This window comes from Coffea eugenioides, chromosome 9, assembly GCF_003713205.1.
Source record: "Coffea eugenioides isolate CCC68of chromosome 9, Ceug_1.0, whole genome shotgun sequence".
In the NCBI taxonomy this organism is placed as follows: domain Eukaryota; kingdom Viridiplantae; phylum Streptophyta; class Magnoliopsida; order Gentianales; family Rubiaceae; genus Coffea; species Coffea eugenioides.
Genome location: NC_040043.1, coordinates 13,735,404 through 13,761,221, shown reverse-complemented (window position 1 = coordinate 13,761,221; position 25,818 = coordinate 13,735,404). Strand labels below are relative to the sequence as shown.

The 25,818-nt window shown below is 32.9% G+C and overlaps 2 protein-coding genes across 2 annotated transcripts; both read right to left on the bottom strand.

Moving 5' to 3' along the window:
• Window positions 1–337: 337 nt before the first annotated feature.
• LOC113782251 (beta-glucosidase 12-like) lies at window positions 338–14,515 on the bottom strand. Its single transcript, XM_027328152.1, has 15 exons — window positions 14,279–14,515; window positions 13,919–13,988; window positions 11,442–11,500; window positions 10,956–11,031; window positions 10,747–10,824; window positions 10,251–10,338; window positions 8,594–8,849; window positions 8,294–8,409; window positions 5,019–5,230; window positions 4,503–4,640; window positions 3,873–3,981; window positions 3,152–3,383; window positions 3,048–3,068; window positions 2,457–2,516; window positions 338–793 (listed from the first exon to the last, which is right to left on the bottom strand). The coding sequence occupies exons 1-15, from the start codon at window positions 14,495–14,497 to the stop codon at window positions 338–340; spliced, it is 2,190 nt and encodes a 729-aa protein (XP_027183953.1). The 5' UTR covers window positions 14,498–14,515.
• A 2,049-nt stretch (window positions 14,516–16,564) lies between these two features.
• On the bottom strand, window positions 16,565–20,431 carry LOC113783707. The gene is made up of 5 exons (XM_027329914.1): window positions 20,157–20,431; window positions 19,328–19,540; window positions 18,609–18,757; window positions 18,443–18,511; window positions 16,565–18,350 (listed from the first exon to the last, which is right to left on the bottom strand). The coding sequence occupies exons 1-5, from the start codon at window positions 20,367–20,369 to the stop codon at window positions 16,706–16,708; spliced, it is 2,289 nt and encodes a 762-aa protein (XP_027185715.1). The 5' UTR covers window positions 20,370–20,431; the 3' UTR covers window positions 16,565–16,705.
• Between the last annotated feature and the right edge of the window lie 5,387 nt (window positions 20,432–25,818).

The following is a 25,818-nucleotide window of genomic DNA, read 5'->3' as shown; positions in this document are numbered from 1 at the left end:
AATTTTATCTCCGAAATTTATTACTGGGTTATTGGATGGTTTGATTCAAATTGAAAATTAGGTTCAGGGATGTAATAGTTTTAATTTTTAAATGTCAGGGATGAAATTGCTTCATTTTAAAAGTGAGGGACGAAAAGAATATTTTTGTGAAATGTGAGGGATGAAACAGGTCATTTTCCCTAAACTTTAAAATAACATCATAAACATAAGATAAAGGGAAATTGGTGAATTGCCAAACAATAGAATCCAAGCCAGCAAAAAGTGAAAACAACAACAAAATTATACAGACAGAATGAGATAAAGGGAAACAAAGGGCAAAACAACCTAACAACGAAGCCTAGCGTCTGCATGAAGGAATCAAGATCTCACTCTTCATAATGATTTCTTCTTCTCTGAAAAAGCATGGTTCATCTTCATCAATTCTTCCCATTCTTCCTACACTAACACTATAACATCTAAACAAATCATCAAAAGCATCCACCTTGCTATTTCTCTGACATAATCCTCCCTTATCAGAATTATTATCCTCATTGGTCTTGGAATTCATCAATCGATGAAGCTCCTTCCATTTCTCATCATTTTTCATAGCGTTCTTCAAACTTGCTCCAAAATATTTTGGCATGTGGGATACCCGGGGAGCAGGCATGGCCATCATCATGTTGCTACCATAGACAACCCTTCCATCGAATTCAATCATGCTTTTAACGTAAAAATCTCTAGCCTTGGCTAGAAATCTCTTTGGTGCGGCAATGTATCGCCTTAGCTTACTTTGCCTACCCTCTTTGCTTCTCATCTAGCTTAGTATTTTCTTGTAGGAACTTAAAGAGCAAGAGAAAGAAGTTTTTGGTACGGTGTGGGGAGGGGGTAAAATAGTTTATATAGATTGATTTCATTGTTTTGACTATTGACATGTTTGGTTGGTTTGAAAGAGAATTCACAAATGCTTGTTTGGAATTATCAGAAGTGAAGAAGATACGTTGAAGAATATAGAAACATACGGGAAATGGAATTTTTCGGGTCATAGTTTCTGATTGGCTGTTTTTGGCTTTGCAAAGTTTATTTTAGTCTTCGTGTTGTCATACAACAATTAAAAGCTTTCGTACTGTGAATATGTTTTTCACATTTAATATAATCTAATTAACAATCAAGAATTTAAAGTTCTATCCTAGGAGAATTGGGTTCTCAGATTTTTTCTTCTCATTTTCAACTGAAAAATAAATAACGAATGAATTCTTTATGACTTTATGTCTTATGTGATTTTTTAGGTAGTTATTTTTCCCGTTTTGTTTGAATTAATATTATGATGAACAAATGAAATTCTTTTGCCTCAAAGAGATTGTTCTCATATTTTGGGGTTATGACCAAAAGAGCCAAAAAAATGGATATAGTCCGGAATATTTTGTACAATTAGAATTACTGGGAGACAACAAAAGCAAAAGACTATAAAATACTAGTAAAATATAGTTGGCTGCCAAAAGCTGCATTTGACTATTGCTTTCTCTACTTTCATGCCCATTCTTTACCATTAGACCTTCTCTTCTCGGAAAATGATGATATCAAAGTTCTTTGAATGATGCCCAGCTTTGGCATTTTCCTACTCCATACTTGGATCTTTTACACTTAAGGTAATTAATGGAGGATTTCATAATAATCATCTAGTTATATTCTTATCAAAAAACAATTTTTTAATTGTAATCCATTGTCATGTGACTGGTATCAGTGGTACATGATGAGATAATTGTAACCGAACCAATAAGATTTACACCTTCAAAGTCTTGTGGTGACAATTGGTTTGTGCCTTGCACTTTCAATTCTCATAACTTAGTAGCTAGCTAAATTTCAATACCGTTTTCTATTTAACCAAGTTGGTAATTAATTAAACTCGATCCTTCGGTTTGAATTGTATAATCGAAAAATAATTGATAAACATTAATGAGTTAGGTCATTGCATCAAGTATTTTTGGAATTAATTAATATACTGCTCAAGAAAGCAACTTAAAAGCATTTGTAAAAATTGCATGCAGATAGAAAATTTCAAGCAGAAACCTATAAAAAAAAAATTGCACATCTGGGAACTGAAATCAAGTCAATTTCCTAGCAGAATAAGCCAAAACCAAGAAATTAAGTTTCAACCTAGATAGTTGTATAAGCTATTGTGTCAATACCCAAAATTTGTAGTTTAAATTTAAATTTAGATGATGTGGCATTCATCTAACTTCCCAAATGTATATATTGTCGGTATAGGAAATATTAATGGGTGGGGTTAAATCCACACCCCTCTAGTCTAAATCCACACCTTTTACACCAAAATGTCTATAAAGCCTATATTATTTATCAGGATTTCATAGGAACTTTTTCAATACCAAAATTAACCTTTTGTGGTGAGAAAAGTTGGCGCCAATTAAGTTTATTTTTTCCCCACTCAATTGCGTCCTTTCATCATTCCTATTCCTTACCTTCTGATATTCACGAACTATAACAACAACTATTATCATCAGCCAGAGAACTTCAAGCTTCTAGTTCCAAGTGAATATGAAATCATTGTCATGATCATCATTTGTTTTTTTATTATCAATAGATATTTGAAAATCAACTATCACTCTTCAATTTTGATCCTGAAATTTTGTTTTTTTTATTATCAATAGTATTTTTCTGGTAAATTTTTGCTATGCTTTGGTATATTTTAGTTGATGATGATAGTTGCTACTATAAGTTTTCAGTATTGGAAGCTAAGGACAGGAGACGATAAAAGGATGTAGTAAAGTGGGGGGAAAAATGAGCTTGATTGGCTCCATCTTTTTCCACCACAAAAGATTAGTTTTGGCATTGAAGATGTTCCTATAAAATCCTGATAAATAGTATGGCTTTTATGGACATTTTGGTGTAAAGGGTGTGAATTTAGACTAGAGGGGTGTGGATACAGCCCTACCCAATGTTAATTCATATTGTTTTAGCCGATTTGCAAATTGGGATATAAAAGGATTCAGTAAGCACAGCAGCTTTTACCAGATGCAAGAGGCTTTTATGCTCCAACAACTTTTTCTTACCTCAATGTCATCAAAAGTTGCCTGAAAAAAAAGTCTTCAAAAGTTTTAAAGAAGGGGTAAGAACCATTTCATTCATGTTATTGATAGAAAACATTTGATGGTACATATTTTTGTCTATCCTTTTTAGCATCATTAGAAACTATTGACTGAGCTATTTTAATTTTTTTAACAAGTATACTTTTGTACCATAAAGCAGAGTGTTTAGGATATCTTGTAAACAACTCGTCATTGTAATCCACAAAGTGGATGCCAAAGCGGATTGAGTAGCCGAAAGCCCATTCGAAATTGTCCATCAATGACCATACCAAGTAGCCACTCACATTGACTTCAAATTGCCTGTCAAATTTGATATCAATCAATCTTGATAGTGCTTGTCCATTGATAATATTCTTCTAAGTAGATGAATTGTTTTTGACTAAATAAAAAGTTAACAAACAAATGCATTGGGACTGTTAAATTAGCTAGATTGCTGTTGATGCACTTGGGTAATTGGATTTTGACTTGATGAATACTTCTACCTCATAAACATTTATTATCATCTTCGATTTTCCTAGGAGTTTAATAAATTCTTTTTTGGAGTAAAATATTTTTAGTAGTTTTCTTATAAGTATTGAAGAGTATAAAGTTAAAAGGAGATTATAACTTGGAAATCTCATAGATATTATGTCTGCATAGTTTTTCCTGGACAGATCAAGTATGATATGAGTCATCTAAAAAAAAATATTTGACAAAATTTATAAACTCACTTGAATATTTTGATGAAGATTAAATAAGTAAAAATACATAAAAAAAAAAGAGAAACAACAACAATTAAGAGAAACTTACTCAATTGCTTGTAGGATACAACATAGGTGGTCATGGATATAGTCTTTTCTTATGTCGTCTTTGATAGCTTCAAGAATTGTCATACTGTCATTTCTTGCCTCATTAAGCCCTAAGAAACAAGTTATGGAGAAGGTAGAAAAATTAAAGTACGTAAATAGTTAATTCTACTCCATACCCCTATTTATTCAAATTTCATTTAACTTTCTCAATTTCATTCATAGATATTTTTTCCCCCTTAAAATTTTTGCATGTGTCACATGTTGAACATACTATTTGCAAAGCTAGCAATTATGACTCTCTCTCTTTTCTTAACATGCTACATAAAGATAGATACATACTCAAAAAAGATATAGAAGTTTGTTTTGATGGGCTTCATTTCTAAGCACAACTAATTAGCCTTTGTACTATATATCTTTCATGTGAATAATTTCGTTTCTAATTTGTGTAATCCATTGAGGAATTGAAGTAAATTGGCACCATATTGATATGATATCACCAAAACAAAGTGCATTATGAAATTTGTTTAAGTTGCTAATTTTGAAAATTTAATTTTGTCCTAAATCTCCAGTTTATGAACACGAAGCAATAAACATGTATTTACTTTCAAACCGCAAATGAATTTGCTATTACCGTTTTCAGTAATGTAAATGGTGGGATTGTTGTATTTCATCTTCATGTAGTTCAACAATTCTCTGAGTCCCTTTGGGTAGATATGGAGCCAACTTCCAATTACTGATACTTCACCGATGGGCTTATTGTCTCTCTCAGCTAATACAAAAAAAAAAAAAAGGTCAAATTTGTGGTTACATTACAAAGATGCTAACATAACTATGGTAATTACAATAATCTCCATGAGGTTTCTCAAAATTTGAAAAGCTTCCCCTGAATTTTTGGAAGTACGTAAACTCCAATTTGAAGGCCAATAATGAGTTCAATTAGTATAGAATCAACCTTGATTACATTAACCATGAATTTCTGCCAAAATAATTTTAACTTCACAAAATAAGAAAAGCTTAGTCTGATTTATAATATTCGAGCGAAGACATTGTATTCTCGACAAATCGCAGTACGGAGAGTTTAAGGTTCCCTTAAAACATGTATTAATTGAATGTATATTTTAAAAAAAGGGGTTTGAGCTATCCATACCTACAATATCAACCTCAGAATCATTGATGTAGCTCATGCTAGATGAATTAGGCTTATCCAGAACATATCTGGAAGTGTAGTAGTTCAATCCTATGAAGTCAAATGACTGTATCAACAAATCCCTTTCAGTGTTGCTGAAATTGGGCAACCGATTGCCAGCACGAACTCTCATGCTTTGCGGATATTGTCCAGATGTTAATGGCTGCATAAACCTAAAGGTAAGAAATATTAATTGTGTGAAGTTCTTTTGGTAGATCCAAAAAGAATTAAAAGTGGGAGAAGGATATTAATTAATTATATATGTAAAAGCGGAAAAAATATTGATATATTTCTTAATCCCTTCAATATGGAAGTGATGACCTCAAATTGGAATTCAGGTTGTGGAAAAGTTGAAACATGAATTAAAAAAATCGATTTCTAATTATGTAACTAATCCTTTTAACTTAAATTTCTGTAAAGAGAATGGACAATGTTAATGGCACTTTAAAAAATTTTATTTACACTCCTCTCAAGTACCGTTTAGATTGAAGGAAAGGAAGGGAAAGAATAGGAAAGAATACTAATGAAAAAGAAAGGAGAGAAGAGAAAAGGAAAGTGGTTTCCATCCATCTTATTTGGATTGAGAATGGAAGGAAAAGAAAGAAAAAAACTGAATTTTTTGTTTGTATTGAAGAAGGAAAAAAAAAGGAAAGAAAAAGATCAAGTGTCAATTTACTGAAAAATAGAAAAAAATAAATTTTCAAAAAATTTTAAATTATTTCGGTTAATTTAGTTTCATTTTTCTCCATTTTTGCTCACTTTTGGACGGAAACCATAACTCAACAAAATAACTAGATTCATTCCCTCCCTTTCCCTTTCTATCCTTTCTTTTCCCTCCTCAAAAGTCTATTCAAACAATAAAGAGCAAATCTCTCCAATTCCTCTACTTTCCTTTCCCACCCATTCCCTCAATCCAAACAGTGCCTCAAACTTTTTTCTCTCATGACATGACAAATTTTGGAGAGGAAAGTGGTAAGAGAAGTGTGAATAACATATTGAGAGCACCATTACTCATATAATAATGCACAATTATGGTCTAAACTAGGGGTGTGCATTCGGTACTAATTCGGTGCAATGAATTTGGTGAATTCGGTTATTCGACCTATAGAAATCTAAACCGTTTTCAATTTTGAATTGGCCATAACCGAATTCATTCCGCAATCGATTTCAAATTCGAAAACGGTAATGAATTCGGTCTAACCGAATTCATCTATTAAAAAAAACTGATTTTTTAAAAATTATTACTTATTTGATCCCCAAATTTATTCATAATTTAACACATTACTTATATTCTAATCATTTTGTGGTTTAATTTAATTGGCATTTATTTGATCACTTATACCTAGAATCCTTAGTCTATGATTTAAGGAACACATAAAAAGTGATTAATTTAAACTAGAATAAACCTTAGACTGTACAATGATTAGTGATAATTTATGAATTTATAATTTACAATGATTAATAATAAGTAATATTAGTTACAAATTTACAAATTACAATGATTAGTGATAAGTTATATTAGTTACAAACTTATAATTTATTTCAAATCAAAATAAAACTTATTTACTTACATATGTTATTGTGAAAGTCAATACACTAATACATTGATTTGCAATTCACATGCATTCACTTACACTGTTTAGTTGTCTTAGTGAATAGATAATATGAATTTTTATGTTAAATATGTAATATAAATTTAGAGCACACTAATACTTGCAAGTTACAGATTACGCATTCAAATATTCAATAATTCAGACATGAATGATCAATGATGTATCAAATTACCAATATCTAAATTCTAATTACTAATTATGTTTATTGTTTAGTATTTAGTATTATATATATATATATATATATTAATTATTATCTAATTCTAGTCATGTTACTCATGTATAAAATAATAAGTAGTTATCTTATATTGTTATGTATTACTATATATTTGTATTATTATAGTCATATAACAATTAACAAATACTAAAATAATATATTGTACATTATTATATATTATTATTATTATAAGTACATGATATGATGATAATACCATATACTAATTATTATTAATAGCATTTACCTATATAATATAATAATATATTAGTAGTATATACTAATACTAAATAGCATTTATCTATATATTATATAATTTTATATACCAATTTGGTATTCGAATGCGGTACCCTATTTCAATTACCGAATTTGAATGCGAAATCGGTTATTACCAAATTCATAATCTCATTACCTATTTCATACCGTATTAGAATTCGGTATGTATCGAATTTGTACTAAATTACCAAATACCCGATTTCAAATTACCAAATTGAATTTAAATTCGGTTATGAATTATGTATGAACCGAATTTGCTCACCCCTAGTCTAAACTATGAAAAATCAGTTAGTCCAAATAATGCCTAAGAAAAAAAAGATGTCCAAGTTAACAGTTACATATGCAATAATGAAAAGTCTTAAAAAAAAAGATGTCAAAGTTCGCAATTATATATGCAATAATGCAAAGTCTAAAATATCATACCCAAAAAAAGTGTAATTACAACTATAGTGTTATTTACATGTGGCTATAATATCACATATCGTTGACAAAAATATTTCTTGCTTCAGTGTATGATTTCCTGCACTAATATATGATCCAAATAGGGCCTAGAACAAAATTCCCATGAAATATTCAGGGATACCTTAAAATAAGAGTTATACCATATGACGCCAGTAAAGCTTGTAGTAGGTTAAAAAAAGTCTGCACGTTGAATTTTAATAGAATGCATGTAGCAGAGGAGGTTTTAGATCCTGTTTGATAATCCAATTCAACATTTAAATTTAATGACTATAGATCTTAACATATTTAGACGCGTTTGATAATAAAAATTAAACATCTAAATTAATTAAGTGGTACTGAATTTTTCAAGCAAAACTTACTCACAAAATTAAGTGATGAGTTATTCACATATCACTGAATGTGATATGCACTCAAATGTATTAAATTTAATACTTAACAATTCAATAACTTAATAGATTCAAATTTTATATTTCAAATTTCAGACTTAAGTTTCATACTTCAGTTGTATCAAACAGCCCCTTAGTCTTAGTGGTTAAAGCTAAGGTTGTAGAGTTTGGAGGTCATGAGTTTATCCCTTTTCTTTCTCTTTGCTTTTTAAATCACATCAATCCCTTGCTTTATTTATTTTTTTTAAAAAAAGAGTGCATGTAAGCCAAAGCCCACCAATTACTTACCATCCCAACATGAAATCAAGGGCTCTGTCTGTAGCCATTAAATTTTCATCCGTTGAATTATATGGCTCAAACCATATTGCGGCAAGTGCAATTCCAATCTTTCCCTTCTGCCATATCTGCATGATTAGCATCATATTAGCCAATCCTAAAGTCTTATACCTTAATTGTGAAAAAAATTCTTATGGGTCCCCCTTAGGTTGAGTGAGACTCTCCTTGGTGTGCGTTGAGTGTAGTTTAGTTCACCCTGTATCTATTGTTGAAAAAAAAATTGTCAGTACTAAGGGATTGATGAATTGAAACCTGATATTTGGTTCTGTACAAATGTACAACTGCTGCATGAGCATGAAGTTGATTGTGTGTGACAATATATGGTTCTGTTCCTGAATTACCACCAGTGCAATTTACATGCTGCCATTCAGAACATCGACCAGGTGCAAATCTACCAATTGCATAGCCATGATTACTGAAAGTCCATGGCTCGTTCAAAGTAATCCAATACTTAACTCTATCACCAAATTTGCTGAACAAAATATCAGCAAAGTCTCGAAAATCAGCCCTGTTTTGCATGTCAGAATAGCATGTCAGAATATTACGATCAAAATGGACTATTGCAATAGCTCATTCTATTATAGAACTGGAGAGGAGTTCTAAGGCAAGTATCTTTCAAGCCTTTGAACGCTCCTTTCCTTGTTGTTTGACAGTTTAGCAAAGAGTTATCACAGTTTGATGATCTGAAAATAACGTTTATTTTCCTTCTGATTAAGTGACAGCTGAATCCAGAATTGGATTAAAACATCCTGGATGTTGAAGTGTACCATTGTTCACGATTTTTTTAATGGAAAATGCTGTATATATCCTTCTTTCTATCTTCATCTAGTTTGTTATCCACAGAGAATTTTGTAGAACACATGCATACATATAATATTTGTGTATGCATAAGTACCTAATAGTTATCTTTGCTATCTTTGTATCTTTGTTATATAAGTACTTAGATAGTTTACGTTACTTTTAAAGGATTGATTTTATGTGTACTGTTCGTGTATACACTATTGGATAGCTTAAAATATAGTTATGTTATATTACATATGTTACTTTTATAGTGGTCGATTGAGCTTTTGAATGTATCAATTGACCAATTAGAGTTTTAGATGTGCACCATTTTGGTTATTTAGTTAAATTGTTTGTGTTATATCAAAGAAACTATGCAAAGCAAATTAACGCAATAATGCACTCCAAGAATGACCTAGGCAAATTAAAGATGTAACCAAAATATTACACTTTTGGGAGTTCAATGGCTGAAAAGTATTAAAAAGAAAATTTCCAGTATGCCAAATGAAACTTTTCAATAGTTTTATGACTATAAGTGTATCCAGTATCCGAACCTTGTACTATTTAAATCTTTTTGTTTTATTTACGAATTTTATTTCCCTTACAATGACTGACTGATATTTGTATTGTAGTTTCAGCTTTGAATTAACTATTAATTCGAGAAGTTCATTCAATTCTTCCTTTGTATTTACACTAATTTTCAACTGCTTGTAATGAACATGCCGTCGTTGCTTAAAGCCAAGAATGGATATAGATTGGTAAAAGAAAAAGGATTAATCTTCTATATACACTGATCGTATATATGCTTTTACCATTGGATGCATGACACAAATTCAAATTTGAATTTGAAACCCAGATTTTGCAAATATGTCGTGCATCCGATTGCTATAGTGTATACACTGTCATTGCATATAAGATTTACTTAAAGAAAAAAGGCCTTAACAAGTTAATTTTTCAATATTACCTATAAAACATTTTCGTTGAAAAACTTAAAACCATGTGATTTAATGTTCCACTGATTATATGACTCGATTAGATTTTTTATGTAATTGACATAGACACAAGCATTCCTGTGGAAACAGATCATCACAGAAAGAAGTAGGAAATCAGTTTTAATTCATGTACTTACACAATTCGAGAACTTAAGAAGCCCCCATATGCATCTTCTAGGGCTTGAGGCACATTGAAATGAAACATGGTCACAAATGGTTGTATACCTGCATATTTATACATGCAATTATAGAAATTTTGGATGTATAATATATGTATCCTAGAAATTTGTATGGTATAGTATCTATTGTAGTCACCTAGCAGTTCCTTTTATGTGACTTTGGCTGTCATGTTTTCAAAAAAAAAAAAAAGAATCAATTTGGTTTGTCGTGCTCTTACTTCTCAACCAACTAAACAATTGACAACGATTCATGAAATTCATCAGAAATTTTGTAAAAACAGTTGAGGACAATATTGATTGGCTTGAGGTACACATTGACACGCAATCTATCATTTAAGTACACAATTCTATAGAATTTACACTGAAACCCAATTAACGAGTTTTCTAAGGCACTTGTTATACATACCCTTTTTAGTATACCAAAATTTTCATGAATTTTAGTAACCATCATTACCATTGGCTAGTAAATCATTGATGATGTTGTTATAATAGTCAATTCCTTCTTGGTTCACTCCTCCATTTCGATTTCCTCCTGGTCAGGACCAAAGGAAAGAGAAACTATCTCAAATATAAAGCCATAAAATTGCAGAGAATATGCATGATAAGGGTAATTTTGTTAATCACACTGGGAAGGACCATAGATAATAGATAAATTTCACTCACTTGGTAATATCCTTGACCATGAGATAGAGAACCTGTATGCATCTAGCCCTAAATCTTTTGCGATTTTTATGTCCTCCTACACGGCAATAGAGGAGAACATAAACAATGGCAACTATCCATGCATAAGCCATATTGTTAACCTTAACCAAAACTTAAGATTTTGATGTTCTCTTGCATGCATAAGCCACATTGTTACCTAAAGTTTTTGTTACTAGTCAGTTCAAGGATTTATTAGATTAGTTTTTCTCTGTCGGAGTAAAGATTTATATTTGCAGTTGAGACTCTAAAAATTAAAAGTTTTGAGTTCTAATCTCTCTGTCCCTCCCTACTTTTTAAATTCCACTCCTCCTCTGTTGAAAAAAAAAAAAAGGAAAAGAAAGGGTCTGCATGCATTGGTAGATAATGGCTAAAATGAAAAGAAGTGAAAAGATGTTGCTCACATTTTACATCTTAGAAGTGCTGATGAAGAAATTACTTTGTAAATACCTCAAAATAATGATAGGAATTCACAGCAATATCTCCATTACTTTGGTCTACAATTTTCTCTGCAATTCCAATTGTACAAAAAATTTAGAGTTTGTGGAGCAAAGGATATTCTAGCCCAAAAACAAGAAAAGCTACCATAAGAAGAACAAGAAAAATGAAACGGTGCATGTAAAATTTACATCAACAAGGTGTATTGTCAAATGCTAAGTACAATAGGAAATTAATCATTATTTCAAAGTGAGCATTTTTGCACCTAATTAATTTTAAATTTAACTAACTATCAAATTTCTCTATTCAAAAAATTGATCAAGAAGTTATCGATCTAAAAAATAGGAAAAAAAAAACATAGCTAAGCGTAGAGTCTAAATTTAGATTGTTTAATTCAGATCATCACCTATGAATTTACATAGACACAGATCCATAGCCAAACCTAATGGGTATAAATTCATGCGCTTCATTACACCAAAGCCCAAAATAGATGGGCTCCATGCCATTACTTTTCTTCTAGCTATCAATCCATTTGCGTAATTTAGATAACCAAAATGTCTTAAAGTTAGGTCTTTCATTCGAGGCTACTAAGCCAGGTTGTGTTAAGTCCAGGTTTGGCTCACAAAAGAAATAAGAATTTTGGGCATTGAATTTGGGCTCTTTATTATACAATTCATACTAGGTCCACAAATATTGTTTTAGCTTTGATCAAACCTCACAATTCAATACATAATTGATTATAGCAAGTGATTTTATTTGTGTATTATTATATGATTATTTATAAATTATTAATTTTTAAGTTATAATCTGCATAATTACAGATTAGATATTATTATTTATATTTTAATACTTAAATATATAATTATCGGGGCTGGACCTTAATGGACCGAGCCTACTAATGCTCTGACTTAACCCACATCTAATTTCACCATAATATATAAGGGCAAGCTATTGCTAGCCCAATTAAACATTAGGTTCTTTTTTTTTTGTCAGCAACGATACATTTGTATAACTTACTCTATTCTAATCTAGGGGAAAGGGGAGTCTAAGGAGGCTGTGGTAGGGGACTAGTGGGTATACAGACCCAACTAGATCAAGGGAGTGCTCTGGCACAATCCATAGATTTTTTTCGCTGCAGGTGAGGTTTGAACCCTCACCTACAGCCCAAGGAGGGACTTAAGCCCCTCTCTGATGGCCACTGAGCTATTGGCCCAGTGGTTAATTAAACATTAGGTTCAACTTGACCCTATTGACCATCTATACAATAATAAAAGGGGAGAAGTGGTTTTTTTTTTTTTTTTTTGTGGTCAAATGGCACTTGTCTACCCTACATTTGTCTAGCCTATTCTAAGGGAGGGAGGGAGGGAGGGGGGGCCAACTGGATCTACTGGCGAACCGACGGAGATTGAACCATCATCAAATCAGATAAGTGCACTACACACCCGTATGGATTTAAGCCACATATAATAGTCCAAATGGCTTTTGGTTAACAAAAGTGGTAGTTGAAGTAAATATTTTGTATCATTTTTTGAACTTTCAATTTTACCCTTAAAAAAATTAATTTTTACCATAACCACCTAATAATATTTGCTAATATAATCTCCCATAACTCCTTTAAATATAGTAAATACCAAATTAATTACAACTGTATTAAAGAAAAAATTACTTAAAAATTGTAATTTATTTCATGAAGAATTTATAAAATTTATTTTTGTAACAACAAAAATTAATATATTCATAAAAATCAATAATTATTTTTAAACTGCATACAGATTGGGTGTGCCCTTAATACTAGTGTGTATGTATGTGTGTGTGTATATTATATATTAGTATGTAATATATATACTATATATGTTATGTACTGTAATATAATATATATTATATATATACTAACTAAAACAATAAAACAAAAAACACTAAAACTAAAAGAACCAACCCATTATTCTAAAAAGTGAATATCCAAATCAGAGTTATGTCTAGTTAAACCCATTATCAAGAGTTTGTAAACCCAATCCAAATAAGAGTTCTGTCTAGTTATATCTCAAACACATCTTTTTGCCATTTCCTTCATAATGCATACTATCTCTCTTGAACCGAAAAAAAAATATAAAAAGCTAAAATGTCTATAAATTGTCTAATTATATCATCTTTTATTTGGTCAAGAAAATCAACGGACATAAAAAATCGACTCTATCTAGAAATGCTTTTGTAGTGAATTTGCACGATACATTTGAATGGTGAAAAGAGAATTAAAATTTGAGTACAAGTTATGTGTCATATATTTGGATTCTTTGATATAAAATTTTGACACCTACACTGTAAGAAGCACTAATCCTTACATAATCTAGCAAATTATTTGTTTCTGATAAATAACACGCATACAACATTCAGTTGATCAACTATAAGTATACAAGAAATTTTCACAATAGTTTGGGGATGTGATTTATTACAGGGGGAAAAAAAAGGAGTACAAACCCAAAGAGAAGTACCTGGGTATGCATGAGTGAAGTTATCCCACAAACTTGGACCTTTACCACCTTCATTATATGCACCTTCAACCTAAAACACAGAGAACATATACATATACATATACATATATATAAAGCATAAGTTTTGTTTAATTTTGAGTTGGAGTTATGTTACACAATCTTGTAATGAATATAAACATAAATCTGAAAACATTTTCTAGAAGAGGTGGCCAAATTTTCAAGATTCATGAAGTTTTGTAATCCATACAAAAATAAGCTCTACAAAATTTTTGCAAATTTTAAAGAGGTCAAAATCCCGGCTGTGTATTTGGAGTAAAATGAAACAAAAAGGGACAGAAACAAAGAGAACAGTGCATTTACCTGGTAAGCAGATGTTCCTGCACCCCACAAGAAATTTTCTGGGAAACCTCCACGGTTGATTTTTGCTTCATCACATTGACACTTAGCATCATTACTAGAAGCAAAGAGTGAGTGAGTAAGAGATAGAAGAACCAAGAAAAAATAGGCTTGATTTTGCATTTCTGATTTTGTCTTTGTACTCCTTCTTTCACTGCATAGGACTGCCTTTATAAGCTTCATCTTCTGAAAAGAACACGAGTCAAAAGTTTGACTGCATCAAAAGCAAAGACCTACAAAAGCATTCAGAGACTTAATAACCCTAAAATCAGAATGTTTGCCTCTTAGAAAACTACTAACTTGGTCGTATAAATTATCAAAAGAAACATATTCGTAATTGATCAAATAAGTCAAGTTGTTGGAAAGTGGTAGCTGTATAAAATTTTAAATAGTATATACGAATCCTAAACAACAGTAAATCAGACTGTAGTAAGAATAATCCCTTTCAATGGGACCTTTTTATATTATCTTTTTATTAGTTTAATCACCATTAGAACACTTTAGCTTTCAAGGGTTGCGCTTTGAATCTTATACTAAAGCAGCGGTCATATGGAAAAGAACTTGATGCCAAAGTAGATCTAATACTTATCTTGGCTTGAACAGTTTGAACAGTTTGAAGTTTACATTGAACAGAATAGTTGCTTTACACTGTACAGTTTGAAGTGTAGATCTTTTACTTTTTGAATTGCTGCATTGGATGCTGAACATATAAATGATTTATGAACAAGATTGTGTATTCATGAGCAAAAATGTGATGTGATTGGGATATTTTGTGATATGAGAGCACATGATTTAGTTAAGCTCTGTATATGTATAGAATCTGTATGTAAAACAGTGTATATAATTCACCTTTTGCCTGTATGCACTTTACATCAACATGTTTATGCGGTATGATTGCTTCTATATATGGTTGTACAAGTTTATATTACATCTTTGTGAAACACTTTCGAAAAATAGTTTGACAGTGGTTTAGAAATGAAATTTGATTTTGAAAAATGAGAACTAGGACTATCAGCTTTTAATCAATGTTTTAAAAGGTGAAGGTGTTGAACTGGATATTTAATGTCTACCCAATCGATGCAAAAGTCCTGAGGCATGGGATGTAAGTCCCGTGTATTTTGATATTTCTATTATATAAAAAGATAAAAAATATAAGAATAATATATATATATATATATACTCCCTCCGTCCCGTTTTGTTAGTCTTGTTTTCCTTTTTCGTCTGTCCCAAATTGTAGTCCACTTTCTCATTAAGGAATGTAGTAATCTTTCAAATTATCTAAAATACCCTTATTAAATATCTTGTTATTAATACATTGTTATTAAATACTAACCCACTACATTGAATACATTGAGCTTTTCCAATACATAGATAAATGAAAAATCTATCTTTGTTATTCTTTGAAATTTATTTATATCAGGAGGGAAACAAATAATACACCATTAGCTGTAACTGATATTAATTGGCACTCTTCGTGATTAGCATAAGGGTATTTTAGGAAATTATTAATCTAAATTTATGTTTCCAACCAAATTAATTACACTTTCTTAATCTGTGTGAAAAAAAAATCAAGACTAACAAAACGGGACGGAGGGAGTATATAATATCACTAATAAATACAAAAACTCGATAAAATGCAAGAAAATTACAGAAACATTATAAGAAAAGTCATAATCTTAAATTTTAATGCATTTTTGTTAAAAATTATGGGATTTCATGACCACAAAGTGTTCAAATTATAAGGCTAATGCTCAATTGCTTGAACCTATAACCTATGTCCGTTTCAAATTATGGGACATTTGAGGCTCTCTCCGCCCCAGGACTCCCTTGGGGCTCGCCCAGAAAACGCCTTTGAAAACATTGTTTGTAATGTTGTTTGCTGATCCCATGTGCTCATCAATCCCCTCTCCCTTTTATCCCTTAAATGAGTTGAGTTGGTAAATCCAAATTTTATTTGATGCTAGATTGTTTCTTTTGCTCTGGTAGCTAGATGCATTATTTAGCCTCAAATTTGCAGTACAATAGTAATGAATCAGGTAAGGTTTTTTTATCCATGCATCAAACAACTTAGGTACTTGATATGAACTCTCTGTACTGGAACATAACCTAAGTGTTTAAGGATCAAAGTGTGTGCATTATTAGTGTAGAACAAAAATATTACTCTCTTGTAAAACTATAAGTATAGATTGCAGACACATCCATGATGGAAAGCAACTTGCAACCATGTTCCTTCTTAATCTCCTTGGAAAAGTGAACATATTTACAGCCTCATCATGCACAAATAGTGGGAAAAAAATCCACAGACAAATCAGCCCTTAAATGAATAGACAAGAATCTTTTCAAGAATGTAGTAAAATGTTATTCACACTTCTGATTATCTATACAAGTCAATCAGCATCTTGGACTTTCAGGAGTTATATTTTGGAAAACCTGCAATCGGTTCCTCCGTAGTAAGTTTATGCCATTTGGAGTAGCGTGATGCCCTTCAAAAGGCATAGAGTTATCACACCCAAAATCCAAGGCTCTCTTATGCACTGGAGAAGAAAAGTCGTTTGCTGATACGTCTGGGTTCTGATGGACACCAAAAGACAAGGATTGCTCCATTGTTCCATCTTTGGACACAGTATCGTGGTGAGGCTGAGTGTAATAACCATCTCTCAGACTCAATGATTCAATCTTTTGGCTCAAATTCTGAGACTTGTCCAGAAGATCAGGAGTCTGAAGAACAATGTTTGTATTGAAGTTCTCATTGGAGAAGCCTTCTCTCCCTTTGCACTCATCAGTATACTTGCTTGGTGATCTGCAAGAAACAGGTTTGTTAAATGAAAATCCCCCTGTATGAACAGGAAAATCATGTGTTCCACTTTCTGACTTCTGCTCTTCTTCTTCAACCATGTCAGCCCAACTCTTCTTGCTTTTGGAGGAATCATGAGACTCTTTTGAGCTTGTTGTAGATAGTTGCTGACTTGATTTCTGTTCTTTGCAATCATTTTTAGCGGCTCCTATCAATTCCCCATTATCTGCAGTCAAAGAAGTAGAACTCTGTTCACAATCTACATTGGAGAAATGCTTAACACTCGTTCTTTCACTATCGACTATTAACTCTGGAGGCATACTGCATTTCTCCTTGCACTCATCCTTGGCGGCATTCAGTTGCTCATCAGTTTCCAATACATTCGTTTTGCACTCTCCATGATCCATAGGCTTCCAAGAAAGCTCACTGCTTGTTTTAGCATGATTCGGCAACATATTTCTCCTCCAATTTTCACTAGTTGATGCTTTTGGTCTTGATGTTTTGGGTTCATTATTTGCAGATAAGGAGAAAATTTTCTCATAATTATGGAGGCTCTCAAACTGCAACTTTTCGTGATTTTTATGCTGCTCAAATGACAATTTTCTATTGCAACCACCAGCTGCTTCCTCTGCAAGTCGGCCCCTTTTCTGATCTCCATTGGATGACCATAAGCATTTTCGTGGTTGGGTAAATAAATCCTTTGGATGTCCTGCAAGAGAAACTGGAGAGGTATACATCTTAAGTTGGCCATTACTGAGCTGATTTTCATTTCTTTTGTTTCCGCCATATCCTGCACGAGGGAAACTAAGGTCACTTTCTTTGTAATTCCAAAAACCAGCTCTGCCCTTCATTTCATTGTCCACTGACATCATTTTGTTTTGATGCAGAAACGATGACCCTTGAGACATTCCACCTCCTGGATGATCACTTTGACCCCCATTACTATCTCCAGATAATCCTATGACGTCTCTTCTTACACCTGATGGGAAAGGTGTCTGAGCTTCTCCACATATGCCTTCTTCCCATGCCATAGTTCTGACACTGCTTTGCTTTTCAAGGTCTTCCAGTATCTGAGTAGCGCGCTCAAAGGATTTACCATATGATTCATCCATTTGCTCATTAATGCATGAAGCTCTTACAGATTGAAGCAAAAATTTAGCTTCTGCAGTCTTGTTCAAGTATATCAAGCAAATTGCCAGGTTGCACTGCTTGTTCTTATCGGGTTCAAGTGAAAGTGCTTTTCTGGGAACAAAGAATTAACTTGTAAGAAACAAGCTAAAATAGACACGTGCTATTTGCATGTACATGTGTGTACTCAATGCAAGAAAACGTACCTATAACTCTCTTCTGCAGATTTGTAATCCCCTAGCTGCAAATGCCCCCAAGCCAAGTTACCTAACAATCTGTTCAGAAGTTTCCAAATTCCAGGAATCAGTCATATATGTATGTAAAATAAATCCTTTTAAGCAATGAATGCATATATAGAACATAGATATTCACCTAGAGTACTCTTTCTCAATTGTGACATGTATTTTCTTCCCTTGAGATCTGGCCATCTTTGTCCTCTTCCCATCAAAAGCAATGCCATCTTCAATATTCTGGATCTTATGTTCTAACAGCTGTATCTCTTCTTCAATCCTACCAGATCTCTGAAGGTAAATGAAAATGCCCGACCAACACACACATCTTAGTCACAAGAAAAAAGGGAAAAGAACATATGCCTAATCAAACTGGCAGTACAACTCAAGCTTGGAAGATGTACACTGCCAAAAAAAAGCAAAAAGGGTCCTGTTGATCAAGCAAGTGTCAACGACACTTTCCACCTTATGTGAAATAACAGATGGTCAGTTCTCTATTTCCATTCTCCTCATTAGATCCATTCCATTCCTTTTTTTTTTTCTTTTTCTTTTTCTTCATTCCATTTCAAGTTAAACCTAAAAGTGAAGATACTGAAAAAAGCTACTCAAGGACTAAAAAGCAATTTATAGATCCATACAAACTCTCCAGAAGTAGGACTCATGATCTTTTTATGACCTTATCCTGAATGTCATGTAAACAAACGTAGTTGGAGCCAAAAGCAGTAGATTCAGTGCACAAACAATTCGATATAAAGAACCTTCTATAGTTTCTCTGCAAATATTGGTTGATAGAAGAAAATATAGGGAAAGAGAAAAGCAATGAAAGAAGGGACAGAAATCTTATATTTGGTTTCATCTCACCTTGTAAAGTTCGATCAACACATTATCAAGAGATTCTTGAGATTCAAGAGGGCAAAGATGTCGGAAAGATTTAATTGCTTCAATCGCTTCATCTGACCGATTCAATTGTTTCATTACTACTGCCATGTCCTTGAGAGCACTATCAACTCGATCACCAGCATTGATTGCCGCCCAGAACAGAGAGACGGCTCTGCTAGGATCCTTGTCTATCACCTATATATGAGAATTAAAAGCACCACATTTCAAAAGGAGAAAAAATCAAGAATCTTTACATTTTTGCAATGCAATTTCAAGCTATTCTTAAGTCACCCGTCTCAGTACATAAACAACACGGCAATTGCACGTAACTGTAGTGGTGGAATTAGCATACTAGAATTTCATCAAACATATGACAGAGAATGTCTCATTGGAAGTTTTCCCAAAATGTGACTCAACTCATTGACCTATTGAGTAGAATCTACACATTAATATAGCAAAATTGGGAAAGAGAATCCGTCCATAGGCCCTATCCAAAAATTAATTCCTTCATAAAAAATCTACATCTATGAAACTTGAAATTCAACATAGAGAAAAAAAGACAGGACAATTCCTATTCCCATAAACTGCATCCTTGCTGGAAAACAGATATTATCAGATGTTGTAAAGAACCAGGGTTCAACAAAGATAATGAACCCAGATATCAGAGTTCAAGAACAAACAATATTTGCAAAATATACCAACCAAAATTGATTCTTTCAAATGCTATACTAAATCAGCAAGAACGCAAGATTGAACCCAAATCAACGAAAATTGAAATCCACTTGGGATTTTAGAAAAACTGGGAACAAACCTGGACATGTTTGGCTTTAACATAAGGCGAGTCTCCAGCAGGAACTTTATGAATGACATGAAAAAGATCAGTCTTGAGGCCCAAATGACCATTCCCTGAACTCCATGGTTTCCTTTCTGTACGTGGCATCACTGGCACACACCGATTTGATCTCCATTTTGGTGGTGGAGTCAAGAACCCTTTTACTTGACAATTCTTCTCAGAATTACTCATCACTGATGCAGACTCAATCCACAAAATTCTTCAAAAAATGTGATCTTTGTTCAATCTTTAGAATACCCTTATCTTTTTTGCGAAAGAAAAAGGTCTCTTGATTGAAACTCCCTCAGATTTTCTTTCTGAATTTCTGGGAAAGCGATTTTATGAACCCTTTTACAATATGATCAAGAAAATGGTTTTAGTTCGACAGAACAGTACTCTACTAGACGAATATTTGACGATTGAAAAGTTTCAGTGAAAAACAATACAATGAAGAAAGGTGATTATGGAAAAGGAGAGAAGAATTAAGTGATTCAAAAGTTTGAAGTGCATGAGGGATGATGATTGATCAAAAGGGAAAATGTGTGGGGAAGAGAACATAATAAGCATCCAGAAAGCGGAAGGGAAAGAATTAAAAAAACTAGCCGTTATATATATGCGAATGTTATTTACAATTTGCGACTATGAAAGAAGACACGTGCGGGTCACATGAAATGTGAGACACGTACCCCCTCAAATCAATGTCGTTAAACTCGGATCGGACAGCGATTCAGTTAAACTATTGGATTAGAGAATAACTAGTCGGATCGGTTGGATCGTTTTAAAAATTCTTTGACATTAACATGATGTCATAATTATTTTATATTTTTATAAATTTCAGAAATATTGAAATTAAGTTATTGGTTATATCGCCAACCAAACAAATTGTTCCAAAAATATTAGACTTGCAATCAAATATACACCTAGAAATTATATATAAAAATCTAAATTCATGGGTAAAAATATATCTATTCTCCAAAACTATTTGAAAAATTAAATTAAAACAAATTAATGTAAGTTGGAATCACTGATACTTATTTGATAAGATAATAAGGGTGAAATCTTCTTGATTTAGAAATCATTTAGAGAAGCGAGTGATTTTAGTGATTACACTAAGTAGGTTATTTTATTTTATTTTATTTCTATTAATTAATGAAAGTTTTACAATTTAGGTAACTCAAATTATGTTTGGAAAAAACCAAAAAGAAAAGTTTGAAAATCAAGTCAACCAATTAATTCGGGTCACTGATTTAACCGATTTTTGGCCAAAGTAGTTTTGTGCTACAAATCAACAATATTGGTTCAAACCCCTAACTAGCACTTGTTCGCTTTTTTTTTTTTTTTTTTTTTTATGTGTAAGTGAAAATACTCGAACCCAATATCTTTCATTTATATTCTTTCCGATCGAACCATTCAATCCATCGCTGGTTCAGACTTGGTGGGCTTTATTCTCTTTTACCTCTTGGTATGTGAACGGTAATGGTTAACCCGCCCTTGAGAAGTGGAGGGCCCAATATGTCGGTGAGGGACTATAACCCTCCAACCTAGCACCGAAGAGGGACTTAAAATTCTCACCCGGGCTGTCATCATTGAGCTCCTCTTAACAATTTAAGGGATCAGAAAAGAAAAAAGTTCAATGAAAATGTGAGATGAGAACTTTGCTCTTTATGATTCGTGACACCTTCAACGGAGTTGCTAATTTATACAAATTTGTATCACGGATGTGAAATTTCAAACTCACTCGTAAATATCGACTTGTCTTGAACCACACATTTTGAAATTTAACTTTATTGGCCAAATCTAAATAGCAAAGGTAGAAATGGTTGAGTAGGTGAAAGTTTCATTGAGTCCAGTTCTTGGAAGGAACATGGACTCAAACTTTCAATTGTTTGGGTAGGTTGCCGGTCATGATTTGGTCAAAATTTTGAAATTTGGGACAGGAACACACTCAGCAATTCATGGCATTTTAGATCGAGTTATAATTTATCACAAGATGAGTTGCACAAGTTCGCATCAGGAATGTGATATGTTCAAACTCATTGGTATATCTTAGTTTGTCTAGAATCCTACATTTTGAAGTTCCATTTTGTCGGACAAATCTTGAATACAAAAGGTAGAAATGACTAAAGATCCGTTTGGAGTTGCGGTAGTTTAGTGAAAAATATTTCATCAACGGAATTTTTGATAAAAGTATTGATTCAGTGTTTAAATATTTTTAAGTATATTGTTTAGATATATAATTCAATAAATACTTATTGTATTGGATAATATGTAATTTAAAAATTTTTAAATGTATTTATCTTTTTATTTGGTTCATAATATAATATAAAATGATTAAATTTAATATTTTATTTTTTAAATCACAAAAGCTATTTTAAAAGCATCAAGTTTAAACTTCTGCTAAAAATGCTTTGAAGATCAAAAGCTCCGCTCCTAATTTTATGAGATGATATTCACCGAAGCAAAAGTCTTAAAAGTACTTTTAGCACTCAATTTTGGAAGGGGCAAGATCTAGACTTGCAATTTGGCCTTCCATTTTAAAAGGGACAAGACCAAACCTTGCAATTGATTGGGCAGGTTCATGGTCACGATCCGGCCAAAACTTTGAAATTTAAATTAATGCTTAATATCACATGATTCACATCATTTTTCCAACAGTTGTGTGGCAAAATAATTTTTGGAATTTACATATTCCGCATAGAATTTTTTTTTTTTTGGCGACTTTAAAATGAACAGCATGTATATTTCTTTGCACATGTCGTGGCTTTTTTGTTGCATCACTTGTAGTTAGCAGTGTTCATCAGCCGATAATCAAGAAATTTAATTAAAAATATTTTTATTATTTTTAAAGTTTTCTATAAACACAGCATCAGATCGTTGTTCAAACTTTAATTTGGTAAATTAAATATTCGTAATTGATTGTTAACTGGATACCAAACCTTCATCCGAATTACTTGAAGCGACAACCTTTTGCCCTGTTATACTAGTTCACCAAGAACTACCCCAAAGGAATAAACATCACTTTTATCATTAAGTTGCCCTGTACTGAAGTAATCAGGGTCCAAGTGTCCGATTGTGCCTCCAACCACTGTAGTTAAGTGTGTTTTATCAATGGGAACTGACCTCGAAATGTTGAAATCAGAGACAACAGCCACCATCTAACAGAATATTGCTCGACTTTATATCCCTGTGGAAAATTGCTGCAGAAGCGTAGGAGTGCAAATAAGTGAATGCTCCAGCAATTTCTGTAGCAATGACTAAACAGTTATCCCAAGAAAGCATTTCACCGTCAGGGCTGGCTGCCATTGGACACATATTCATAGACAAGTAATGGAACTTCGGTTTCCAAACAGCAACCATACAACTTTACTATGTGCCTGTGGTTTATCTTTGAAAGAAATAAGGACTTCATTGACAAATTGTGACACTTGATTCTCATCAATTTTGTTTGGTTTCTTCACAGCTGCAATAGTTCCATCAGAAGCATTCCTTTATACACAGTACCAAGTCCTCCTTTGCCGAGAACACGACTTTCATTGAAATCGTCTGTTGCCTTCTCCAGTTCCTCGACCCTGAAAATCTTAGTGCCTAATAAACTTCCCTTACTTGAAGAGAGCTGTTTTTGCAGCAGTAAACCACCGTTTCTCTTGAAGAACCTCTTTTTAGATTTGTTTTCTTCTATTTTCTTGTGTTTTTGGTGCAGCCAGAAGCAAGCTGCTGCTTTGACAGCAAAGTCAATTGCAAGTCCCACACCTTTCAAGTAAAATATATCCGTGAGAAGGATTCATGAAAGAATCTGGCTACTCGAAAGAATTAAAAGGGGTGGATACTGAGAAAATTTACCTAAACAAATGAACTTAATCATTGATTGGTTTTATCTATCTTGCAAGCATGCCTGTCCGGATAGGCCTGAGCTGCTAACACTTCTGTGATAACCTGATGGACAGGTACAGAAATAGCTTCCAGGAGAATTAACGCAGATGGTACCCTTGGGGCACTTGAAACTTCCAGGATTTTCACACTCATTTATATCTTTAATCAAGTTTGGACGCACCAAAAAAAAAAAAAAAAGAAATCGTTAACATTTTTTGCGACCCCTTATTTGTCCCTGACATTATGCAAATTATGGCAATAAAGTTTGATGTGCAATTGTTCCTTTCTGGAATCCGACACTCATCACTCGTTGATATTTAAGACAGAAAAGGAGTTAATTCAACTGATTGCGTGGTCTAATGTGACATAGTTTGGCAGAGAAATGTTGGGAGTGACTTATAAATGCGGACGTCAAGATTTTAATCTTGCAGAGAAAACATTTGACAAATTAGTTGTGGCTGTATAAATCGAAATATTACTTTAAAAATGCTAATTACTTTTCATCTTAAACAAAGACAAGATATGGATTACTTGGGGACATCCAAGAGTATACTCAGTGATTGGAAAACTTCTTTCTTTCTGGATCTTGATTCGGATAAAAATATGCCTACCACAACTAAGCTAGAAATAATCTTTAGCAAGTTTTGTGATGAAAAGGATATGTATGCACGGGTAACAAAGAACTTTCTGTAGTTGGATCATTGTTGCAACAGTTTCATGGCCAGATTACCTTTGCATCCATCGGGCAGATAAGGATTCCCTTGATAACCTGGCAAGCAAGTACATTGATATCCAACTCCTTTGGTTGAACTGGAGCACTTACTGTTGGATCCTTAATCCAACATTGGACTTATATGTGAATAATTATGTATTGCAAACTGTCAATTAAGGTTAAACCCAATTAAAGTGATCAAATATAGTTTGGGTTTAATGTATCTAATAGGATGTGGGCCCTTTTATGTGTAGAAACTTATGGGCTCCTATTTCAATGATGGGCTGAAATAGGGCTCCAAAGGTAACAGGAATGTTACCTATAAATAGGGTTATGGTCCCCAGGTCACAGGTATCGTTTTAGTTGTCGTATTTCCTAATACCACAAAATACCCCTTCCCTGATATCCCATCGTCAGGAAAGATACCAGAGAGAAACTAAAGGGCTCTCTCAAAGGATCGGTGAATACCTGTTGACTTGGAAGGCCACCCCAAATCTCTAGCGATTCAAGTATCAAGTTTATGAATATGGATTCAGGTACGCTTCCGCAATTTTTCTATTGATTATTTCTTAATAGTCGCCATATCGATTTTGGGTTTAATAGGTGATGGCTTTCACCAAAGGTTAATATAAATTACCGCTCTAACAAGTGGTATCAGAGCCCATATGGTTGATTATTAGGAAGTAATTTTGTTTTGGTAATTTATGGTTTTATTACTATTGGTTTTGTTTTCATGACTACTGGCTGCGGAACTGATGCTATAAAATACATGACTGTTGTGTGTTTAAATTTTCGATCGCCAGTCACTGTTTTCGCTATATATATGACTGATTTTGGTTGCTTCCGCCGCACTACATGAATTCAGAATTATGGTAAATTATGTTTCTGTTTGTACGGCGCCACTCTGACTCATATGCAATAAAAAAAAAAAAAATGAATTCGTGGGCTCCGCTTCCATGGTTGACAAGTCTTTATGTGGCTTTTATGTTCATGGGTGCTTACGTAAGTTGAATATGGCCTTCGGTCAAATCATTCCAACAATGCTTTTGCATACATGTG

Coding starts and splice junctions, on each gene's coding strand:
- LOC113782251 (XM_027328152.1), bottom strand. CDS start 14,497: ATGAAGCTTATAAAGGCAGTCCTATGCAGTGAAAGAAGGAGTACAAAG. Junction 10,825..10,955: donor ATGGTCAAGGATATTACCAA/GTGAGTGAAATT, acceptor GGTCCTGACCAG/GAGGAAATCGAAATGGAGGA. Junction 3,069..3,151: donor AAAAGGATAGACAAAAATAT/GTACCATCAAAT, acceptor CTTTTTTTTCAG/GCAACTTTTGATGACATTGA.
- LOC113783707 (XM_027329914.1), bottom strand. CDS start 20,369: ATGAGTAATTCTGAGAAGAATTGTCAAGTAAAAGGGTTCTTGACTCCA. Junction 18,758..19,327: donor TGTTGATCGAACTTTACAAG/GTGAGATGAAAC, acceptor ATTTACCTTCAG/AGATCTGGTAGGATTGAAGA. Junction 18,512..18,608: donor ATTGAGAAAGAGTACTCTAG/GTGAATATCTAT, acceptor ACTTCTGAACAG/ATTGTTAGGTAACTTGGCTT.